The sequence below is a fragment of the Astatotilapia calliptera genome, chromosome 3, assembly GCF_964374335.1.
Source record: "Astatotilapia calliptera chromosome 3, fAstCal68.1, whole genome shotgun sequence".
NCBI classification, from domain to species: Eukaryota; Metazoa; Chordata; class Actinopteri; order Cichliformes; family Cichlidae; genus Astatotilapia; species Astatotilapia calliptera.
In genome coordinates, this window is record NC_137424.1 from 29,731,027 (window position 1) to 29,752,950 (window position 21,924).

Below are 21,924 nucleotides of genomic sequence, written 5' to 3' on the forward strand. Positions count from 1 at the left end.
GTTCCAGCTGTGCAGCTCACAAACACACTGCAGAGCCACAGTCCCGCCTATTGGTAGTATGACTGCAACACCGCCACAACCTGTCCACGGGGCTTTTCATCGTCTGATCGCTTTTCTGAGAGATCGAGGCGTCCTATCAGCCGGGATCACATATTTATTAAATGTGGACGTGTGTTACCTGAAAAAAACTCATGAAAATGTAAATGTTTTGGTGAGTGAGTGCTGTTTAGCAGATATATATATGATGTATATATATATATATGATATATGATGTAGTTGTTTTTTTGAATTTTGGTTTATCCGTTGAAAGTTCAAAAGTCCTCCCAAAGATCCTTCAGGATATTTATTATTTTATACATAAATGTATTCATTTAATTATTTATTTCAGTCACATTCCTACAGCCCAGCTACCTGTTGCTGTAGATCACAGTTGTGTCCCTTCATTACGTCACGCGTTGCATTCAGGTCTCGCAGGAATAAGTATAAACAACAGAGAAAACATTAAATACTAAAAATACAGTATTTTGCTGAAGTAATTTAAGCACAGCCACCAAAAATTGTTTATTTGATAAGATTTTTTAGTAATATTTAAAAAAAAATCTGTTAGACAGTATTTTATAAATAAGCGGGACGACAGGTATAAATAATAATATAAATAATTTTTTATTTTCTTCTTATAAATAGAAAAATAATCAGTTAAATAAATCATACCACGTATTTTGATGTTAAGTCTAACCTATTTTCTTCATGTTCGGGTTTTACAGACCAAGGTTTAAATAATGCAACAAATATCGTACGCTCCGGGGTACAAGTTTGATGTTTCCGAAAACTTTGAAAGCAGCATTTCATGATTCCGCCCCACCAGGAAGACGCAGGGAGCAAGAACTAACCATAGGTGCGTTTAAAAAAAGAACTTTTCATACATTTTACATGAAAAGAAAAGAGATAAATACTTCGAGGTTAGCCACACTTAACCGAGGTGTCTAATTACGAATGTATGCTAATTAGCTGTAGGCTAAGTTACACTGAATAGTGCAGAAATACTTTCTGTGGTTGGGGTTTTTCAAAAAGCAGAAATGCACTGTATGGTGTATTGAAATAACATACGTACAAGTATATCATATACATATATATACATATATACACATATATAGATATATATCTATATATATATAAGAGGCTGAAGAAGTTGCTTAGATTAGTGACCAAACGTTTTTCACACTGAAAACCTTACGTCCAGATGATTGAGCATGCGCCAACACAACATATGAAATTGCAGTTCGGTGAATAGTGTATGTTTTTTATATAGTTTGAAATCCGACATATTATTGAAGAATTTCAGAATATTCTTACTGAACTAAACTTAGGTCCGTATGCATTCATTATTATGTGTTATAAGCAAATTCTTTAAAATGAACTAGATGAGGAGTTTTTGAAAAGTCCTGACAAATTAGGCCGTTAACACTATATATTTAGTCCCCTTTTAAAAGTATACAAGTTCAATTTCATCACGCGTTTTGTTGACTTATTTGTGTGTTTGTTTTTTTACATTTTTATCGTAATGTTAATGTTTTAAAATATTACAAACGGGCCGGATGTGGAGCCGCTCTTTCTCAACAATATTTCAACAGTATTGTCATTTCATGGAATTTCCCTCTCTTGGATCACTCTCTTACAGGAACAGGGGTGAGGAGGCCAAGAGAGAAGGATTTTTTTTCCTTTCCGAAAACAGCTAACTGCGTCTGTTTGCCACAATGGACAGTCGAGAGGTGGGAGATTTACTGGACGAGTGCCTCGGGGCAGCAGAAGCAGCAGGTCGGCAGTCCACCGGGGTTTCTGAGGCAGGGCCCACCACACAAGAGCGGCTGAATTACTGCAGCTGCAGAGGTCAGACACAAGATGGTGCTGTTTAGTGTTTTTTGAGCATGTGAGATACTCAGAGATTTGGGTCAGGATCAAAGGTGAGGTGGAATTATGCTTGCATAAGCTCTGTACAGCTCTGTAGCTTCCATGGCATGAATTTGACACTTTGTGATGTTAAGCATGTGCCTTTAACTAATGCGGGCTGGTGTCTCGCATCTTATAGGGTCAACACACACGTACTGTTACATGTCACTGCTAAACAAGGGACAAAACATGCTCCATTTCACTTAGATTTTTCATATAAATGATGTTTTGCTGCTTATTTTAGAATCTTAGACCTAAAACTGTCCAAGGCAGCTTAAACTAAGTCTAAGTAAATTAAGTCTTCCTTTTGGGAACTTCCTGTTATTGGTTCAAACAGCAGTACATTTCTAAACAGCAATCCATCCAGCTTTTCCTTGTGTTGCGTTGCGTTGATGTGAATCTTTCATGCTTTTTTTTGTATATACTTTTTCTAATGGTGGATGCTAATATTAACCATGGTCAAAGTTTCAAATAAAGAGGTCAGTTTATGTACTAGTAATCCCCGTGTAGCTTGAATGTAGTCACTTTAGGTAAAGATATTCTTTTGTGAATACATTTTGAAAGCATCAGTGTATCTTAAGCCCAATACTGTTTGCTCATCTGGATTTTTATTTCCTGTAGACTCGCTGTGTGCCGAACTGGCCTCCCTCCTGCAGGAAGCCATGGACATGAAATGGCCTTTTGCACCGGAGAAGTGGCAGTATAAGCAGTCTGTCAGCGCCGCTGACAAAACCAACCTCAATGACCTCATCAGCAAACACTTGTCTCAACTACTGGTAATAATTAAACAATAGCCTATTCAGCTTGGCACCCTGTGGTGTCATTGTAAATAAAAACATAAGCACAATCCCAAACGTCGTGTTTGTGTCTGCCAGGATCTCCTGAAGGCCTGCATCAGAGCTGAGGAGGCACACTGTGCACTGGCAGTTGTCTTCTTAGTGGACCGTTACCTCTACTGGACTGATGATTCAAGCCGTCTGCTGAAGATTGCCAAGCTTCTCCACAGACGCTACCCCGAGACCCCCATAGCCCCCCAGCTGGTCATACGGCAGGCCAGGGTCTATTTTAACTCGGGTACAGTGCAGTGAAAGATTGGGATCGATGCTTTTAAAGTATTTTTTGTCTTCTCATCTCTGTGTGATATCAGTGACACGGGATTTATCTAATATGGTAATTTCAGCTACGCTGCGAGCACAGAAGCTCCACCCATCAGCTGTTCAAATCTTTTGTCTGCAGGGGGCAACAGATCAGTTTGGCATGTAGGGAGGGGTGAAAGAGCTAAAGCAGCTTTTTTTTCAGACAGTGGATGGACTAAAGCAAAATAAGAAAAACATATTTTTTTTAAACTATAAATCAAAGCCGTTCTTGGAGAGTGAAATAATAGCAATTTGGAGCTGGAAACGACTATATAAACTCCTGTTTGATACATGTTAGTGCTAATTATTGTTTGGAGAAATTATAGTGATTGACGTAAACTCATAACCTGGAAATTGCACATGAACGGCTCTCACTCCTTAGTTATTTTTGCCACATTTCATTAAAGGGTTATTTTAAGTAAGGCTTGTGCAGACCTGGGTAAATGCAAACATAATCATTATCTGCCCCACAGGAAAACTGCAGAAGGCAGAGTACATCCTGAGCAGCCTGATTAACAACAGCGGGACGACAGGTAGTTTCCTGTCTGTTCCTTTTCACGGACATTTATTGAGGATTAAACTGAGTCCACAAAGTAAACAAATAATGTGCCTTTATCTTTTATGTGCAGGTCATTGGATATACCACTCTGAAAGTGACCGGGTGCTCGTGCAGGCTGTGAGTGTTCAAGTGCGTGGCACGATTTTGCAAAAGCTGGGTAAGATCACTTTTGTGAAGTGAAAGATAATTGTCATTATTTTGTGATTATTTTTTATTGTCTTTGTGTTGTGTTTTAGGCCTGTGGTTAGAGGCTGCAGAGCTAATATGGGCTTCCTTGGTTGGGTACTACTCGCTTCCTCAACCTGACAAAAAGGTACCACAGACAATACTATCATTTGGTTGCCATAGTTGGCATAGTTGGTTGAGGTTTAAATCAGGGATGTCAAACTCATTTGACATTGTGGGACACTCTGCTTTGTGTCAGCTTAAAGAAGTTTAAGTACACATTTTATCTCTGGGATATTTGAATATAAGCAAAAGAAAGGTAACTTCTACATGATGAAGAAATGCTGCTGTGTGCTTTAATTGTAAGAAATAAAAGTGTAAAATTACAGAAAAGATTCTGTTAGCTCAAACTTTCCTGTAATTAAAAAAATGGAAAATCTTTGTTAATTTACAGAATGTGCTTTGTTTTTATTTTTACTCTGAACACACTGTAAAAATACTGCATTTCTATAGCAGATAATGATTGTGTCATTTAAGTGTTTATCAGATATTTGTTTTACTTTGGTGTTGTATGAATGGCCATGATGAAGCTGTAAAATCTATGAAAATACATTTAAAATATAAAACTTTTGTCCTCCTTCACATTTTCCAAAGCCATTCAGTGGACCAGATTGAAGTCTTTGACACACTGATTCTGGTCCCCAGGCCTTATGTTTAATGTTTGACTATCCTGGTTTAGATGTTAGTCGGCCCAGTTTACACACTGTGATAAACCTCTGACCTGCAACTCTGTTTATTTTATAGGGTATTGGAACTTCCCTTTGTATACTGGCCAGTATATTGGTATCTATGAATAATGAGGACTTCCATGCCTTTAGGACTAATCCAGATATTGATTTTGTAAGCCCGCCTCACAATCTCCATTCATTAGTTGTTTTTTCTAAAAAAAAATTTGCTGCATTATTTATTCTGTCCATTTTTTCAGACGTTACTTGGGGATGGAAATCATCGTCTTCTCTCAGCAGCCCAGGCTGCTAAGATGGCAGTGGTATACACTCAGTATACTTCACTGTATGTTTTGACTAACGTGGTAAGTTACTTCTACTGAATAATCTCTGTCTACTTGCCTGCAATTGACCTTTAGAGTTCTAGTTTATCAGCATAGGTTACTGACGCAGATAACTGAAACTTCCCCAGCATAACTAATTTGAACTAAGTTTTATTTCCTGCAGTGATAGAGAATCCTCATAGTCCAGCAAAAGTTTTATGTTTAAGCAAGTAGTTATCAGGCAATCCTCCATTGAATGTGTTTGCTGTTTTGTTGATAATATTGAAATCTTCCTTCCTGCAGACTTATTTTTTTGAGTCTGTTAATTAGAACCCCACTCAGGCATGAAATTGGTACTGCTGACTGATTAAATAATAGATAAATAATAATGACAATTATTATTATTGTTATAAATACCTATGCAAAAAGAATGTATGTCAGATTTGTAGATAGTCTTGTTGCGGCTCAGTTACACCAGAGTAGTCTAACAGCAAACACCTTATGATTTTTTTTACCTCCAGAGTGACTGCGTTAACTGTCTGATCACAAAACAATTGCACAAGTTGCCTGGTGGGAGGCAACCTGTCTCCAAACAGTTGCGAACAGACTCAGACTGCCTGCAATCACTTTCAGACACACTGTTAAAGGTCTGCAAATAACTGCTGTCTAACTTATAAACACAAACAGCCAAAATGTTGCAATCAGTATGAGTCAGTCTGCTGTGATAAGTGCAACTTGTCCTTGACACGTTTCTTTGCAACACTGGGCTCAACTCAGCTGCTTGTATTTGGTTTTATCCTGGTGATATTCCTATGTAAAGGTAAGGTTGCAGAGCACCTTTGTCATTTTGCAGTTAATCTGCCACCCTGCGTCACTATTTGAGGAGGAATTTCCATTAGGTTCTGGTTGGACTCTTAATGTTAAGTAGTTGCTGCATGAATTTCTGTACTTATGTACTAAGGTTGAAATTCATTGCAAACCATGGCACATGTTTGCAATAATTTTGGTTGTGTTGTGGTCTTCAACTACTGTTTTCTCTATCCCCTTGAATGCAATGCTCCATCAAAAAAAGGGATTTTTAAAATGTTAATTAACTTCTTAACGATTTTTAAAGCCTGTATTTAGCCTGTGATAGTTTTTGCGATTTTGAATTCAGTACCACATGAGAACTGAGCAATGTTAACTACTGTGGTTAATCAGCTTGTCTTTCAACACTATCTGTGTTTGGGAACTGACGTGGAGGGCAAATAATTTTGTTGCTTGATAAAGCATTTTACTTTACTTGAGCAAGACGGAGTCACCTTTGCCATATTTTATGTTTGATAACGTGTCAGGTGATTCTATTAGTGACAGCTTAGGACTCTTAGCATGCCAGTTAAGCAACCACAGTGCTGCACTGTGCCGCTGACATACCTGAAAGAATGTGGTTTGGCCTTTTCATTCTGAAATAAGCGAGGCCTTCCTGAAAAGCAATGTGTTTCTCCAAAACCCAAAATTATATTGATCCATATAAGGGATGTTTCAGTATTCTTTTACTGATGATAACCATGATATTTAAAAAACTAAATATTTTTATGTGGTTTTGTATAGTTACTTAGAGATTCTCCACTTTCCAACGCTTGTTTTTTGATTGTGATTCATTTGCCCCCCAAAAAAACACGAGTTAGAGATGAATTTGACTAATGCTTCTTAATCTGTAATTGTGGCTTTTAGCACTGATAATAACAGAGTAAAAATCTGGTGTCTGACAGCCTTAGTTCAGCATAAATAAGGCCTTCACAGAGATGCAAGTTTCACATGTGCATAGCAATGTCATTGCTTTGAATAGTGTCCAGATCGCAGGCTGGATGGTTCCTCTCCTTTTAACCCAAAGGATGCAAAGTCAGTGATTCAGTCAGAAATATAAATTTTGATTAGTCAGTCAGACCACAGGAAAGTTTTCCCCTTTGCCTCAGTCCCAGAGGTAGGGGATATTCTGGATCCTGGTTTTCATGCATAGTTCCTTAACCCAGACAGTGGTTTCTACTAATGTCTAATAGTTCAAAGATCACAATCATTCAATACTGGTTTTCACTTTTTCTCCCAAAATGACCTTTTTTGAATATCATCATTTCGTTCTGTCTTGATATGATATTTTCAGGTAAATAGAGGGTTTAAATGATTTGTCAACTGTTGCATTTTGAGTTTGCTTATATTTACATACAGTGACCCAACTTTTTTTTGGATGTATAGCACTGCGCAAAACTCTGAAGCCACCCCTCATTTCTTTATATTTTACTATGAAAATAGGAAAACCTGCAGTGAATTATTTAAACACATGTAAACATACATGGCAATATAGTACAGAGGGCGAAACAGTACAATTCCACATTTATTCTTCAACACAGCCTGCACGCAGCTTTCTTCTGATTTGTTTAAGGAATTTTCGGGAACAGCTCTTCAGCGTTCTAAAAGGACATTTCAAAGCTCTTACTTGGATGCTGGATGGCTTTTATTCCACTGACCTTACAGTGTTTCAGTAATGTTGAGGTTTGGGTTCCATTATTTTGACAAGCTCACCAACACCACTGGCTTAAATGCAGCCCCAGTGACAGAGCCTACAGATGGCTATAGACCCTCGCTGTTGTACCTCTCTCCTGGCCTACTCTGTACAAATTGATGACAATTTGAACCAAAAATTTCACATTTGGATTTGTCACTCTGGTCGCCACTGATTTTCAGTGCAGTTTGTGTGTTATTTCCATTCCTATTCCCTTTCCATTCTTGATGAGCAAACAGTAGCTGGATCCACTAGTGGGCTAGATGCATCCCTCAGCTCCTATGTCAACCTTTTGCTGGATTTTTTCGTATTTCTTAAAGATAAGACTTTCAGAAAAAGTTCATCCACTGTAGATAGTTTTTTAGTCCTGACACTTTTTCTCTTCTCCAATTCTCAGTTTTTTTAATCACAAATCGCACACCATGGCAAGATATGCTAAGTAAAATAATAATATATGCCTGTCGAGCTGTGTTATCTTTGACCTTTTTCGCAGAATTAACCAAAATAATGGGAACAAATTATGTGTTTTTGTGACAGACCGCTAATAACAAAATGCCTAAAGATACAAAATTGGTTCTATGATAATTTGTCTGTTATGTGTAGACACAGTACTAGTACATGCATTGCATTAGGTTCTTCTTAATGCTTGAATACTGTCAGGTACAAGAACGGCACTGAAAATGAGTGAGTAAAGAAATGAGGGGTGGCTAAAGACTTGCACAGAATGTAGGATCGTAAACGAGATCTTTCCTGTGGTTATGTAATTGTTCCTCTGTTTGTGTTTTTCTTTAGACAACCCAAGGTACCTGCTTGCTATCATACAGTTTCTCTGTGGAGTGTCCAGATTCTCAAAGACAGTCATTTCTCCAGCAGGCACAAGAAGCATTTACAATTGGCCTTCTCACCAGAGCAGAGGGTGATCTGGTAACCAGCAAGCAGGAGCTTCATACCTTTCTAAAAGCTGCCTATTCCCTCACTGTCACTCACAAGTGGCTTGGAACTCCTTTGGAGGTTGTAGCACAGGCAGTTCAAGCTTGTCAAAATGCTTTATCTAGTTTTTACAGTTACTGCCATGCTGGTACCCAAGACAAAGACAGCCTGTGCACTGAGATCATGCACCTGGTCACCCAAGTCAAGCTGCTTCTCCGAGTGGAGCCTTTCCTTAATTCAGACAAGGGGTCTTTTGTCCCTGACAGCTACAGAAATGTCAAAGACACCTCTGTAAATTTTAATCATGCAGGTTTTGCTAAGATAATGAGGCGGTTCCAAAAGTATCACGAGTCACTGTGTGAGACCACTAACACACACTGTAGGGATGCTAAAGATGAGATAGAGATGGACAGAGGAAGGCTGTGTATAACAGCGCTTTGGACAACCACTGGCACACTCAACACAGAGGCTCAGGGAGGCTCGCATTCATCCAGCGTGCATATGCCTCAAAAGCCTGAAAGCACAGATATCCTTGGCTCCTCGTGGCAGGAAGTGTCCATAACAAGTTCAGGCTCTCCTCAGCCCAGCAGAAGCTATACAGGAAGCAGTGCTATTGGACATAGAGAGGGAGCGACCAATCAGAGCTGTCTACCCACAGAAGATGATGAAGAAAGGTCAGACGACAAGTCACAGTCTCCCCATGAAAACAAGAAGCGAAACTTACAGGGTTGTAACTCTGGTGTCAGTTCTGCACTACCTGCCACTTCCTCCTTCAGCATGAGCAGGGATTCAGAAAACTTTCAGATGATAAAAGCTGAAATAGAAACGCTGACCTCTGAAGAGGACGTGATGTCTGATGCTGCTGAGGCAATAGCTGAAGGAGTAGTGCAGTCCTTATCCCAGCTATCTATAACATCCTCTTGCTCCCTTGGGGACAGTTTCGGTTCCCAGTCATCATGGGAAAAACTTTCAGCTGATCTGAATTCTCCCACATACAGGAAACCACAACCAAGTAGTATTTCCAAAGCAGGAGCTTGCCAAAACAGCGATTCACCAGATTCAGATGGGAGCTTCTTCATTTGTGAAACGGTCGATTTTGAAACAGATGATTCCCCTTCTGATCACATGAGCAAAAACCAGAAAATACGTGCTTTATTAAAACCACAACCGATCAAAAGCCCCAAAGTTTACCAAAATGCGGAAACTGAAGTACAACCTGCAACAAACAGCACTTTAGCAATGCAAAATAGTCAATCTCAGGCTGTCACAGAACTGTTACCTGTCACTGAAACCTCTACAAAAAGTTCATTTGGAGTCCTGGAGGTAAACCAAAGTTGTTGTCAACAAACTGAGGTGCAGAATGTGCCCCAGAAGAAGAACTCCATGTGCTACAGCTGCCTAGACCCAAGCACTGTAGCTGATGCTGTCCCTATGAAACCCTTCTTGTTGTCACAATGGGATTACCGAGCCCTTCTGGCTGGCATTTGCAATGATTGTCTGCTGAAGAGGTTGCACAATGATGAGAAAAAATTCAAGTTGGAGCAGTACAAAACTGCCCACAGTAAGTTTACATTCCTGCTCTTCCTTTGTCACCATCAGTACTTTCTGTGAGCTGCAGAAGAACTATGTCTCTAGGGTGTCAGCATCATTCTGTCACTCTAGATAAAAATATCTTAAATGTAAAATATATTATGTATGATCACGCGTTGGATGGATTACTGTGAAATTTTAAACACTCACATTCCCCGTCCCCAAACGATATATTCTACTGTCACTTTCCCTGTAGTGACACCATGATGTTCACACTTGCTGTTTTGAGTGAGGTGTCTCAACGGCGACTGGATGGATTCTAGCAGAGTTTGGCACAGATATTTATGTTCAGCACTCGTGATATTTCCATTGCTTTGATTTCATTTTGCACCATTTTTTTCCAGCTCCCCTTTTAAATTTATACTTGGAATCTGATTCTATAGTTTTGCATGATTCACATTTATGACAATCCTTATTTTCTTTCTACACTGGGCTGCGCCTCACTTCATACATAGCAGTTCTGACTCCTTTAAGCCTCCCTCACTTTCTTCTGATTAGCTGCACTCTCATAAATAGGAGGTTTAAACCATATAAGTAGGGCTTCTGTGCTCACACCCAGATCTATATGCTATATATATATCATACAGATCTGGCTATATAAGAATTAGACCAATTACCACCTTCACAGATGGCTTGGCTTTAGTTTCTTATTCAATGGGCTACATCCATCCATTTTCTTCCATTTATCTGGAACCAGGTTACAGGGGCTGCAGCCTAAGCAGGGAAGCCCAGACCCCCTCTCTAGCTACCTCCTCTACCTTATCTAGGGGAAACATGAAGGCGTTCCCAGACCAGCTGAGAGATATCATCTCTCCATTGTGTCCTGGGGCTGCCCCTCCCTCCGGAGCTCACCCAGGAGATGCCAAGGAGGCTTCCTTATCAGGTGTCCAAAGCATCTCAGCTGGCTCCTTTCGAGCTCAGTCATCTAGGAGAGGCTCTGAGTAAACCTGCTACTCTACCACATCGAAAGGAGCCAGCTGAGGTGCTATCTCTAAGGCAAAGACCAGACACCCTACAGAGAAAGCTTATTTCAGCCACTTGTTTGTTCAGTGTCTACCCAGAGCTCGTGACCATAGGTCTATGTCCCCATTTAAGGGGCTGAGATGATCTTTTTTTCCATGAAAATGAGCACCAATGAGTTCAGCAGGCGGGTAGCTTTTATATATCAACCCCAGCCTTGTCTTACAGAACAAAAAAGCTTGTAATTGTCTGTTGATCTCTATCTAGGTGCTCTCCATTTAAAGTTCTCCAAGGCCACCGGACTGTGGACAGCCATGGAAACTTGTGTTTACATTGGTGACTCAATGGGGGAGAAGGGCGCGCAGAGAACAACAATATGGGTGCAGTTTTTACACCAGGAGGAGCGGCTAAGCAAGTATGGTAGCAATCTTGGTTCAACCTAAATATGGTGACTTGAAGTCTCATCTTTTTCCTGTATTTGTCCTTAGTTATGTGGGGAAAGATTACTTGAACCCAAAGCAGATCCAGTTTCCTCTGAAAGATGTGGAGCGACAGATGACAGCCCAGTACTATGTAACTGAATTCAACAAAAGTCTCTACGACAAAGAAGTTATGGCTCAGATCTTCTTTATTCCGTCAGAAGCCCTGTTGGTGAGGGACTGCTGGAAACACTTATTTAAAGGAATTCAAGATAACAAATGTTGCATTCAAAGTGCTTACTTTGTAAAAACAGCTTTAATAGAAGCCCGCATCCAGAGTTTGGTACAGACTGCAGCAGCTTGAAATGTAATACTTTCAGTTTAGAGCTAGAAATCTGTTTTGTGATATAGTCAAGCAATTATTCTGTAGGTTATTAGTCTAGGAGGTGCTATGATCTGCAAATTTTTACAATTCTGTGTGGAAAGTATTTATTGATTTGGGCCAAAGACAGAGAGCCTTTATCATTATTCACTGAGTGTAAACCAGACTGTGTACTGCCATTTATCTTTATAAACACAATACAACAGTACAGCAATGTGTGTGCTGAGAGCCAATCACAAACCCAAAAGACACATAGAGCCAATGGATTACTGAGATTAGTAACATTTAAATACAAAGATTTATTTTAGTAATATTGTTGCTACCAGTAGAATCCAAACAGTCTTCAAATGTTACAAAATATCTCTCTTGTTTTCCGGTAATCAGATTCTGGATGGAGATGAGATTGTGGGCTGTGTAACCGTGGAGCCCTACATGCTTGGAGACTTTGTCAAACTGACCAACAACACTGAAAAGAAGGAGAAGATGTTCCATGCTACAGATTATGGCCTCGCATTTGGACACTTCACCTACCTGTTCTCTGGTGGCCAGGAAGTCGTTGTAGATTTACAAGGTGTGTGACATCTGCTGCTTTTCACTGAACGCAATATTGTCACATGACAAAGATTAGTAGTCATCCATTTATTTTTCCACAGGATGGGTGACAGCCAACGGCAAAGGACTGACCTACCTCACAGACCCACAGATTCACTCCACCAGGATCCCTAAGGGTCCTTCTAACTTTGCTGCCAGAGGGCTCAGTTTGTTCCTGAAATATCAGCATGGACCTGAGTGCAATCAGATTTGCCACCTGCTCAAACTACCTCCACTGGACCCAAACTCAAACGTTTCTCCTCAAAAACTTTGAGACGTTGGACACTATTTATTGCTATCCACAAAAAATTGAAAATTATTTAAGGGGCTTGTTTTGGCAAGTTTTTGGAACTGACTGCTTTTCTTTTTTTTAAATGTACCGATAAATGCATTGTGCACCCTTTTCTTGGAATGCTAGAAGTGTAACAGATTTACAAAGAGCTTTTGGGTGCTACATTTAGTTACAAGAGATAAGAGATCATTCTTTTATAAGAGAAGGATCTGAAAAGACAAATGCTACAAAATTGTTTATGTGGTTTCATTATTGTCAGCAGATTATCAAACAGTTAACATCTTAGGCTCTTTTCATCAGGTGGTCAAAGATCTCACGCCTGACAGAAATTTTTCTTATTGTACCTTTTTTTTTTAATTGGAAGTTACAAAAACCATGTGACTGCAGTCACAAGGAAACATGATTTGATAAGAGAAAAAATATTTTTTTAAAGATGTTATCCATCACTGTCTCCTCTCTATGAGTGGATTGCTGCCTAACTGGAAAGGGAGTGAATCACCTGATGCTGTTTGAAGTCGTTTTGAATGCTATTATGGAAGATTTTAAGTAGTCTGTCCTTTTACTGGGATATAAAAACATGTTGTGTTTGGGGTCTGGGGCCTTTATTTGTGGTGCTGTCCCCCGATCCACTCCTCTTAGACTGAAAAATGATCCAATATCCCAGGGCTGTAAAATCCCTCTATTGCTGTGCTTGCTTGGTAATGTTGCACAACTTGACAAAATGTCTCATAATGCACATCCGCATAACCACACAATGCGTTCATGCACATGTGACTCCCACACAATTCTAATGACATGTAAAATATGCAAATATGTGCAACTGTTGTATTGTCTTCTTTTCTTGTTTGTATCACTGCATATTTTGTCCTTTTGTAACAATATAGATAAAAAAAATAATTAACTTTGATGATAAAAGCCAGCAATGTTTAGTGAACTGTAAAATCTGTGTAAACAGGCTACATGAAGATGATTATTGTGCAGTCTTCTCTACTGAAATGTTTTTGGTGCATATGGTCCAGTAAATGAGTGATAGATAGATGTTTGAAAAAGATACTTTATTGATTGCACAAGGGAAATTGATGTGTTACAGCAGCACGATGAAGGGTACAGTCTACAATAAACAGCACAGTTAAAAAAAAGGGCCACAGGTGCCTGGTAAGGGCCTTATACTATGAGATAGTGCAGGAATTTATATATTTACAACAGTGATAAAAAAAAACAAAGAAAAAGAAAAATGATGTTAGTAAGACTGACATTTGTAAGGGAGAAGTGCAAATTGCATTAATAAATAAAATGTACAAATTAAATCGTGAGAAAAAGCTGCATGAAGGTATAATACAAAAATGTGTTTGGGACCATACGCCTGACAGGTGTGTTCATCTGTCACAGAATGAAGAGTTATTATACAACTTTACAGAGAGTGGTAGGAATGAGTTCCTGCAGCGTGCTTTATGGCAGCGAGGTTTATGTAGTGCAGAGACAATCAACTAAAAATGGCTTCTGACAACAGAACAGTACCTTGTGTAGCAGATCCACCATTAGTTGTGTACCTGTGTGTGTGTTAATAGGTCAATAAATGGAGCCCTTTGCAAAGTGCTTTGCAAACTGCCAATGGGGAAACGTGTAATGTAAATATAGTCCATTTATCTTTACAAGGGGTGTGCAACATGGTCAAGGTGAATACAGTAGAAAGACCTGACTGACATCATTTCAGTGCGACAAATGACCGCTCCAGGTCTACACCTGTAGGTCAGATACCCTTGTAACTGTTGGTGTTTGTTCAATTTCCAAATGGAAAATGATAACAGTATAGAAATGCTCTGCTCGTACACATTAAAAACATCTCACAAGGTGCATTACTGAGTCAGCCAAGAGTAGAATTATTAAGATGATGACAATGATGAAAGCAAAAATAATTCGGAGAATCTACACTGTAATACTACACATAGCATAACTTGCAAAGGATGTGTGTGAACTGCAATATTAGAAAGTATTCGTATTCTATTTTTATCTTATTGTATATTTTTATTCTATTTTATTCTACTGTATATAGTATTTTATTTTATTCTATTCTGTACAGCTGTGTACTGTATTTATTCTTATTGTATTCTAATTTTTGCGTCATAACTTTTGCACTGTCCACTTCCTGCTGTGACAAAACAAATTTCCCACGTGTGGGACTAATAAAGGTTATCTTATCTTATCTTATCTTATCTTATCTTATAACTACAAGTTTTGTATAGGCTTATATGTAATTAATGCATTTTAAAGTAGTAGGTTTGTAAGTTTATCTAAAGCTGTCAGGTGGTTAGGTCTGCTGACAGCAGTCACACACCTCTACAGTCACATGACAGTGATGTCATTCATGCGCACATGTTTACCCGTCCCCATTCGGCCAAAATCCTGTTCGGGCTTTATGAGCTGCCCTCTTTTGTAAACACAGCATGCTTTACCCTTGGCCCACTGTGCGCAGTATGACACAGTATCACTAAGCGCTGTTGTGAATATTCGACTGGAAAGCGGTGTATTTTTGAAGTTTGTCCTCACTGTAAGTGCACTGTATGAATAGAGTTGGCATAACATTATAAGCACCTACAGATAGAAGAATAACACCGATGGTCTCTTCATCGTGGCAGCCGTTAGTGGGTGGGATATGTAAGGGAGCAGGTGAACATTTTGCCCTCAAAGGTGTGTTAGAAGCACGAAAAACTGCAAGCGTAACGATTAGCGTGAGTTTGACGAGCGCCAAACTGTGACTGTTTGGAGACTGAGTCAGAACATTTCCAAACACTGCAGCTCTTGTGGGATGTTCTCAATCTGCGGTGGCCGGTGTGGGTATCTATGAAAAGTGGTCCATGAAGAACAGTGGTGAACCAGAGACTCGGTCGTGGACAGCCAAGGCTCACTGATAAAACGTGGGGACGAGCAATGGACGAGCTGCCGTAGCTCAGATTAAATGTGGTTCTGATAGAAAGATGTCAGGATACAGAGTGCATCACACAATATGAGGCAGGTGGTCATAATGGGGTTATGTTTCACTTTTGTTGCAGAATTTGTACATTTGTAAGCATTTACAGTCTACACACACTCTGCTGTATGAGGCTCTTGCCCTTGGAAAACATTAACCAGCTTTTAATGTACAAAGACATTTCCTTTTATGGGCTTACACTGCGACCTCACCCTGACAACACCCGAATCTGAACTTGAGCCCTCAGATGTTGGTTGAAAATAAAATCCGGAAGCATCTAGGCCTGTCTGGTCATCTGTCAGCATATATAAGGAAGTGCAGCTCCTCTAGAGCAACAGAGACTTCGCAACTACCTGTGAGAAAGTCTGCGGATTCCTCGAAGATGAAACTCTTTGTGGTGTTAGTGTGCGTGCTGGCAGGCTGCCTGGCAGAGAAACCTCGCCCATGCAGTAAGTAAAAAAGGAAATCGGAGACGAGCTCCGTTGTGGTTACAGTGATAGCTCACTGTTGGGTTCTCATTGCTGTTTTCTCTCGCTGACTTGTAAATATTAATAAATAATTCTGTTTTCTCTTATTTCACGCAGAAAGCCCTCCCCTTCTGACTGGAGCCCTCACTGTTGTGAGTTTATGCTTTGTGTACTTAAAACTTTTGCTGTTGCTATTAATTATGAGGGAGAAATGAGCCTCTGTTGTTGTTGTGCATTAGCAATGTTTGATTGAAACATAAAATATGACCCATTGTTTAATGTTTGGGTGAACAGTGGGTAAAAAGCATTTAAAAAAGAATAAAAGTGTGTCAGCCACTGCATCAGAGTTAGGAATGAGGTGGTCTTGTGGTGTTGAGATACAAGTCCAGACATTTCAGTGCTCAGGTCAAGGTCCAGATTGATGTTTATGGCGAGTGAGCACGTCTGACAGTGTGGAAAGCAAACAAAGAAAATGAAAGTTGTACTTGAACCAAACGTGCAACCACATTTAATTGTCATTCATATTCTGTGTGAACGAGAAAGATGTCAACAATCTTGCATTCTGTTTCTCCAGTCCACACAGAATGAAAAGCTGTGGGTTTATGCCAAATACCTGTACGATGCATGGGGACAAAGGGTCCGGCTCATGGAGCTGGGGAACTACCAGAACAAGTCTTTCACCTATGACGCCCTGCTGCTCTTCAGAGAGGTGACCAAAGCAAACACAAGAACGTCTCAAATATTTGTTTTAGTGTGCAAATCACTGCTGATACGATTCTACTGAAGTGGAGACGCATGAGGCCAACAACACAACATGTTATAAGAAAGTATTTTCTTTCCTTAATGTTTTACTGGAATATAATGGGAACTCGTAAGCATGTGCAACTGACACAATAAAAAGCGGGCCATATTTAAAAAAACAAAAAACAAAAAAAACCCCGACAATGACAGCATATTTAATTAGTTTAAGGTTAGCACATCTTTCTCTTGATTAGAATAGATATTATGGCATAATTTTGGGTGTGAGCACCCATATATGTTATTTCTGTGCTAGGTTTTGGTTGTTATTTCCATCTTCAGCAAACAGAAGTTACTGAAATAACCATCATCTTTAGACTGAATCCTATTGTATGTAACAGCAAAAGAAATTCTCATTCTTACCCCACAACTCATGCACCAGGCTGCCATGTATGAGATCGACGACAAAGCTCGTACATGCAAGAAAAAGCCTCTGAAGGCAGACTTCCATCCTATGGAAATCCCAATAAATTCAACTCTGGTGGGCCAAGCCGTCCTGGGCAGCTCATCTGGACCTGGTGAAGGACTCCTGGTCAACACCTGGACTGGAAATCTTCCTGGAAACACAGGTGAGTTGGCATCTAATGTTCAGAACTGTCATCCTGGCTGTTTATCTGCACTCAGTTTATGGACACATTTCATGTCTGTCCTTCCAGGAAAGTACCTGACCACCTTCACTGAATTCGGATGCATTCCAGTCAACACTATGTACCAGACACAAGAGTATGGATGGATGGTGACAGGGTTCGTTTCCTCTCAAGTCTATAGTGTGAAAAATGTAGAATGAAATACGTTTGCGTCCGTCCAAGTAAAAGCTGTGTCCCTTTTTTTTTTTTTTGTGCTCACCAGCTTCTTCAACAACGTCGTTGGGATTTCTGACCCTGGTCAGCTCAACCCCCCCGACTTCTGCCCAACAGAGATGACGTCGAATGGAGAGAAGCCTGAAGATTTCACCAGCTTGTTCTTTAAGCTGCAGTGAAGGCTTCGGCGGGTTTTTATCTTACGCAGTGCACTGAGATCACCAATGTTGGAAATTGGCATTATATAAGTAAAAATGAATGGCATGTAATTGCATGTAAAATGCTGTCTCCCCCGTATTCCTGTTTAAAACATGGAGGACGAGTTTGGCCTCATTGTTCTTTCTGTGTATCTCTAACCGGGATGAACTTTGCAATCTTTTTGGCATGCAGAAAATGATAAAGCGGTTCGACAAATCATCTGGTTTGGTTTGGTTTTTTTGTAACAGGTTATTGCCTGTCATATTTGCTTTTCTTACTTCCCATTTTCTAACACTGTGTTGTGGCCACATCTTGTGTTCATCAATATAAATGTAACGCATGAATGCATGCGGTGTATTTCTTGTTTCATAAGAAAAGGTAAAGAAGGATGTATTCTCACAATCTGTCTATTGACACAAAAAAACCAACATGTGACTTAATGGTTTCAAGAGAAAAAAAAAAGTCCTGGAGGATCAAAAGTCTTTATGTTTAATGCCCACCTTGCTGGTTTCCAGTTGTTACTTGCTTTCTGGGTTGGTTCACCAGACAGGTGACACTAGTCACCTTTACCAGCAGACATAGTTTCTAGCTTGTTAAAGTAGTTTGTGTACATATGAAGTGGGAGTGGTTAAGGTTACAAATGCTGCTCTTTTACATCTACATGCAGTCTATCCTCTCAACTTTCTCTTCAGTCAGCCTTCTAGCTCCTCCCCTTGGTTTGTTAGTTAGGGGTCAAAACAGCTAAAACGCAGTTTCTACTATTAAAAGACATTCCCTTGACTTTTATTCTCACATAACTGGTGTATTGAGAAATGACAAACAAAAAACTTGGCAGCGAAAACAGAATGGGAGTATCACCTGCTTGTTTTTTAAGGAAGTGATATTTTTGAAGCAGTATCATATGAGCAGCTGTTGCAGAGGAAAACATTCAGATCTGCAATCGAACAGCATGAAGGTCCTCGTCCTGCTTGTGTGCCTGTCCGTGGGCTGTCTCGCTCAGAGACCACGGCATTGCAGTGAGTACGCAAACATCTGAAGAAAGTCCTCTTTCTTCAAATGTCTCCAAATGCAGCAGTTCTCTTGCTTTAGCATCAGAACTGATGGTGCCGATTTGTTTTTGCTTCAGTGTAGAATGACCAAGTTAGCAATGTAGCACATCTGTAGTGTAAATCCTCCAAAATGCTTTAATTTTCACAGGATACCCGCCACTGATGAGCGGAAGCCTGTCTGTGGTAAGTCTCCTCTCATATCCCTCGATTACATTTGAGTGTTGCAATAACAACTGATACTTAATGCAGTTGTTAGTTATTCAGAGTAATCTGTGAGAAGTAATCTGCAATGACGAACATTTGCCTCTGTTTGAAAGTCCACTGCAAATCAGAAACTGCTGGCATTCTCCAAGTACATCTATGATGGACTGGGAGAGCGCATCCGCTTCAGACAGTTTGGACTCTATGACAATAAGACCTACCACCTTGATGTGCTTCTACTGTACAGAGAGGTAGCGACGGCACAGCAGTAATATTTGCATTCAAGTTTATCCTGGATACCATAAATGACTGTGTAATGGTGCCCTGTCCTCTAGGGTGTTATGTACAAAATAAACAACAAGAACCGCACATGCACTAAGCAGCATCTGAGCCCTGACTTCCATCCGCTGGCAGTTCCAAGAAATGCCACCCTGATGGGCCAGGTTGTGTTGGGCGCCTCCTCTGGTCCTGGACAGGGAGTCCTGGTCAACAGTTGGTACGGGGAGGAGAAGACGAAGACGGGATCAGGTACAATAAGAGGAAATCAAAGCGAAAAATTGCAAAGTCATGTGTTAGTTTGTAACACATGACATTCTCTTACATAAGCTTGTGTTGATCACAAACAAACCTGCTTGTCTGGTTGCGCTGCCTCGGCTCCCATGTGATCCACTTCTTGTTTCTGCAGCCAAGTACTTTACCACTGTCACCCAGTTTGGATGCATCCCCGTCAGTACTCTGTACCACACCAGCAGCGGTGACTGGGTGGTCAACAGGTCAGTGGGCAGAAGGCTTTTAATATTGTTCTAGAACTTTCATGCATGTTTCCAAAACTATTTGTCACGTTGCGTTTTTTTCCTTAATATTTGCCAGTAAACACTGAACTGGGTCCCTCAGTAGGGCACTGGCTTTTTCTCACACTCTAAAGTCTCTGAGAATCTGTGATCCTGGTTGAAGAAAACTGTTGGCATCCTCTGATTCATTTTGCTTTATTTGTTTCTGTTTTTCAGCTTCTATAACAATGTCATTGGATTAGTCGATCCCCAAAAACTCAACCCGCCATTTTTCTGCATGAATGCTGAGCAGGGGGATGAAGACGAGCCAGTAACATTTCTCAGCTTGTTTAAAGAATGATTTTACAAATGGTGGTGACAATGATGATGATGATGAGTCACTGAACTGCGTTGCTGCCATTCATAAACAAGCTTCATTTGGTTAAAATTCATGCTAATATTTAATCAGAGTATTTTCATACATATTTTACATTCATCAGATTGAGCAGCGTTTCCTCTAAAATCTATTTTTAATCACACTGTTTCTCTTTTTTAATATTTTCCCATAACAGTTTATCGGTTAAATTAGTGTTTTAACATTTATGTCATAAGAAAATAAAAACAAATTCAGAAAAGTCGAGCCTGATACTTTGTTCCTGATACTTTTTTCACTGATCTGCACAAACTGCAGTAGGAGTGTGGCAATAATCAATACTCACAGACTAACAACGCAAAGACTAAAGGCCACTGGTATGTCCCACTGGGTGGCATGTTGGCAAAGTTCAGGAGTATCACACCAAAGAAGATCCTGAAGCTGAAGAAGCATTTTGCCATTCCCACTTCAAGAAGACTTCAAATGAATATTTTAACCTCACACCTTCCACAACAAAACTGGACAAATCAAGAAATAAATCTAATGGCATACATTCTGCTACTTTCCAGATGTTGCAGAGCGTGGTGTAAGGGTATTGCTACACCCTGTCATCCACTGATTGACTGGGGGGGTAGGCAAACTGAGGGCTATCAGCAGTGTCTTGGGCCATGTGGTTGATGTGTGTGAGAACCAGTTTTTCGAGGCATTTCATGGCAATTGGTGTGAGTGCCACTGGCCTGAAGTCGTTTAAGGTGGACATGTCCGGTCTTTTGGAGACTGGTATGATGGTGGAGGATTCGAAAACGCATGGGACTACTGCCTGACAGGTTGAAATGCACAATGCACTGTTACCTCCCAACAAGCATCCCTCATCATCATTTCTTTGTGGCGTTTCTCTCTGTGTGTGAGTAGTCCAGCTTCTTCCCACAGAGGCATTAAAGCCTCAGTGGGGTTAGGTTGTTTTGCCCATAGGTGTGAGCGGTTGTGTTTGTGTTAGAGAGACACCTTTTCCACCCACCCACCCTCCCAAAAAGCTAGAATTGGATGAACCGAATGACATTTGTAATGCATTATGTAAAGCTGCAAGGTATTTAGATGTTTCTCATAAATAAATCTGAGTAACATGAATTAATAAATCAGAAATAATATCTGAATGCGGGAGATCCATCACTGCCAAAAAATATTAATTTGATTGGAAACCATTAATGTGTCTAGCTGATGTTTTTTCTTCCCTTTTCTTTCTTCCCTATTGTAGTGCACTGTAACTTTGGTACTTTGTACCTAGAGCTACTCTTCTGTTTACAAAGAGGAAATGAGCAATGTGGTCGTGACCTGGAAAACACACTGCCACAACATCACAACAACTTTGCCTACTTATCTCTCTATATATAAGTTAGATATATATAGAAGTACTTCCATAATATGATCGCCCAAAACTACTGGGCTTTAAACATTACTAACGTGTACCTAAAACTGCCGTCTCCAGGCCTGGAAATGTTTCTACTCTACTCTACATGTCTTTAAAATATTTCTCTAAAAGAGGCATATGTGTGATGTAAGTATAGAGAACATTTACTTTGCAAATTGTATCAGTGTTGTGTTCTGCTGGATGGGATTGAAATCCTGGATGCTGGGTGCCTGCTGGCCACTAGATGGCAGTGTGTGACAAGTAATGAAAGAGAGAGATTTCCAAATCTATGCAACTCAAACATGAAACACTGATTTACAGTTCAGAGATGATA

The 21,924-nt window shown here is 40.0% G+C and overlaps 3 protein-coding genes across 3 annotated transcripts; all 3 read left to right on the forward strand.

Moving 5' to 3' along the window:
* Nucleotides 1–776: 776 nt before the first annotated feature.
* alpk1 (alpha-kinase 1) lies at nucleotides 777–13,594 on the forward strand. Its single transcript, XM_026160188.2, has 14 exons — nucleotides 777–895; nucleotides 1,679–1,887; nucleotides 2,569–2,723; nucleotides 2,823–3,021; nucleotides 3,557–3,616; nucleotides 3,713–3,799; nucleotides 3,879–3,955; nucleotides 4,612–4,707; nucleotides 4,793–4,897; nucleotides 8,187–9,885; nucleotides 11,142–11,289; nucleotides 11,363–11,525; nucleotides 12,060–12,246; nucleotides 12,329–13,594. Exons 2-14 carry the CDS (start codon nucleotides 1,755–1,757, stop codon nucleotides 12,538–12,540), a joined length of 3,321 nt encoding a protein of 1,106 aa, XP_026015973.2. The 5' UTR covers nucleotides 777–895; nucleotides 1,679–1,754; the 3' UTR covers nucleotides 12,541–13,594.
* Nucleotides 13,595–15,399: 1,805 nt separating this feature from the next.
* LOC113017000 (ependymin-like) lies at nucleotides 15,400–18,008 on the forward strand. The gene is made up of 6 exons (XM_026160255.2): nucleotides 15,400–15,975; nucleotides 16,111–16,145; nucleotides 16,568–16,702; nucleotides 17,174–17,360; nucleotides 17,448–17,535; nucleotides 17,641–18,008. Exons 1-6 carry the CDS (start codon nucleotides 15,774–15,776, stop codon nucleotides 17,768–17,770), a joined length of 777 nt encoding a protein of 258 aa, XP_026016040.2. The 5' UTR covers nucleotides 15,400–15,773; the 3' UTR covers nucleotides 17,771–18,008.
* Nucleotides 18,009–18,455: 447 nt separating this feature from the next.
* LOC113017017 (ependymin-like) lies at nucleotides 18,456–20,455 on the forward strand. The gene is made up of 6 exons (XM_026160280.2): nucleotides 18,456–18,805; nucleotides 18,987–19,021; nucleotides 19,156–19,290; nucleotides 19,375–19,567; nucleotides 19,725–19,812; nucleotides 20,047–20,455. Exons 1-6 carry the CDS (start codon nucleotides 18,691–18,693, stop codon nucleotides 20,168–20,170), a joined length of 690 nt encoding a protein of 229 aa, XP_026016065.1. The 5' UTR covers nucleotides 18,456–18,690; the 3' UTR covers nucleotides 20,171–20,455.
* The last annotated feature ends 1,469 nt before the right edge of the window (nucleotides 20,456–21,924 follow it).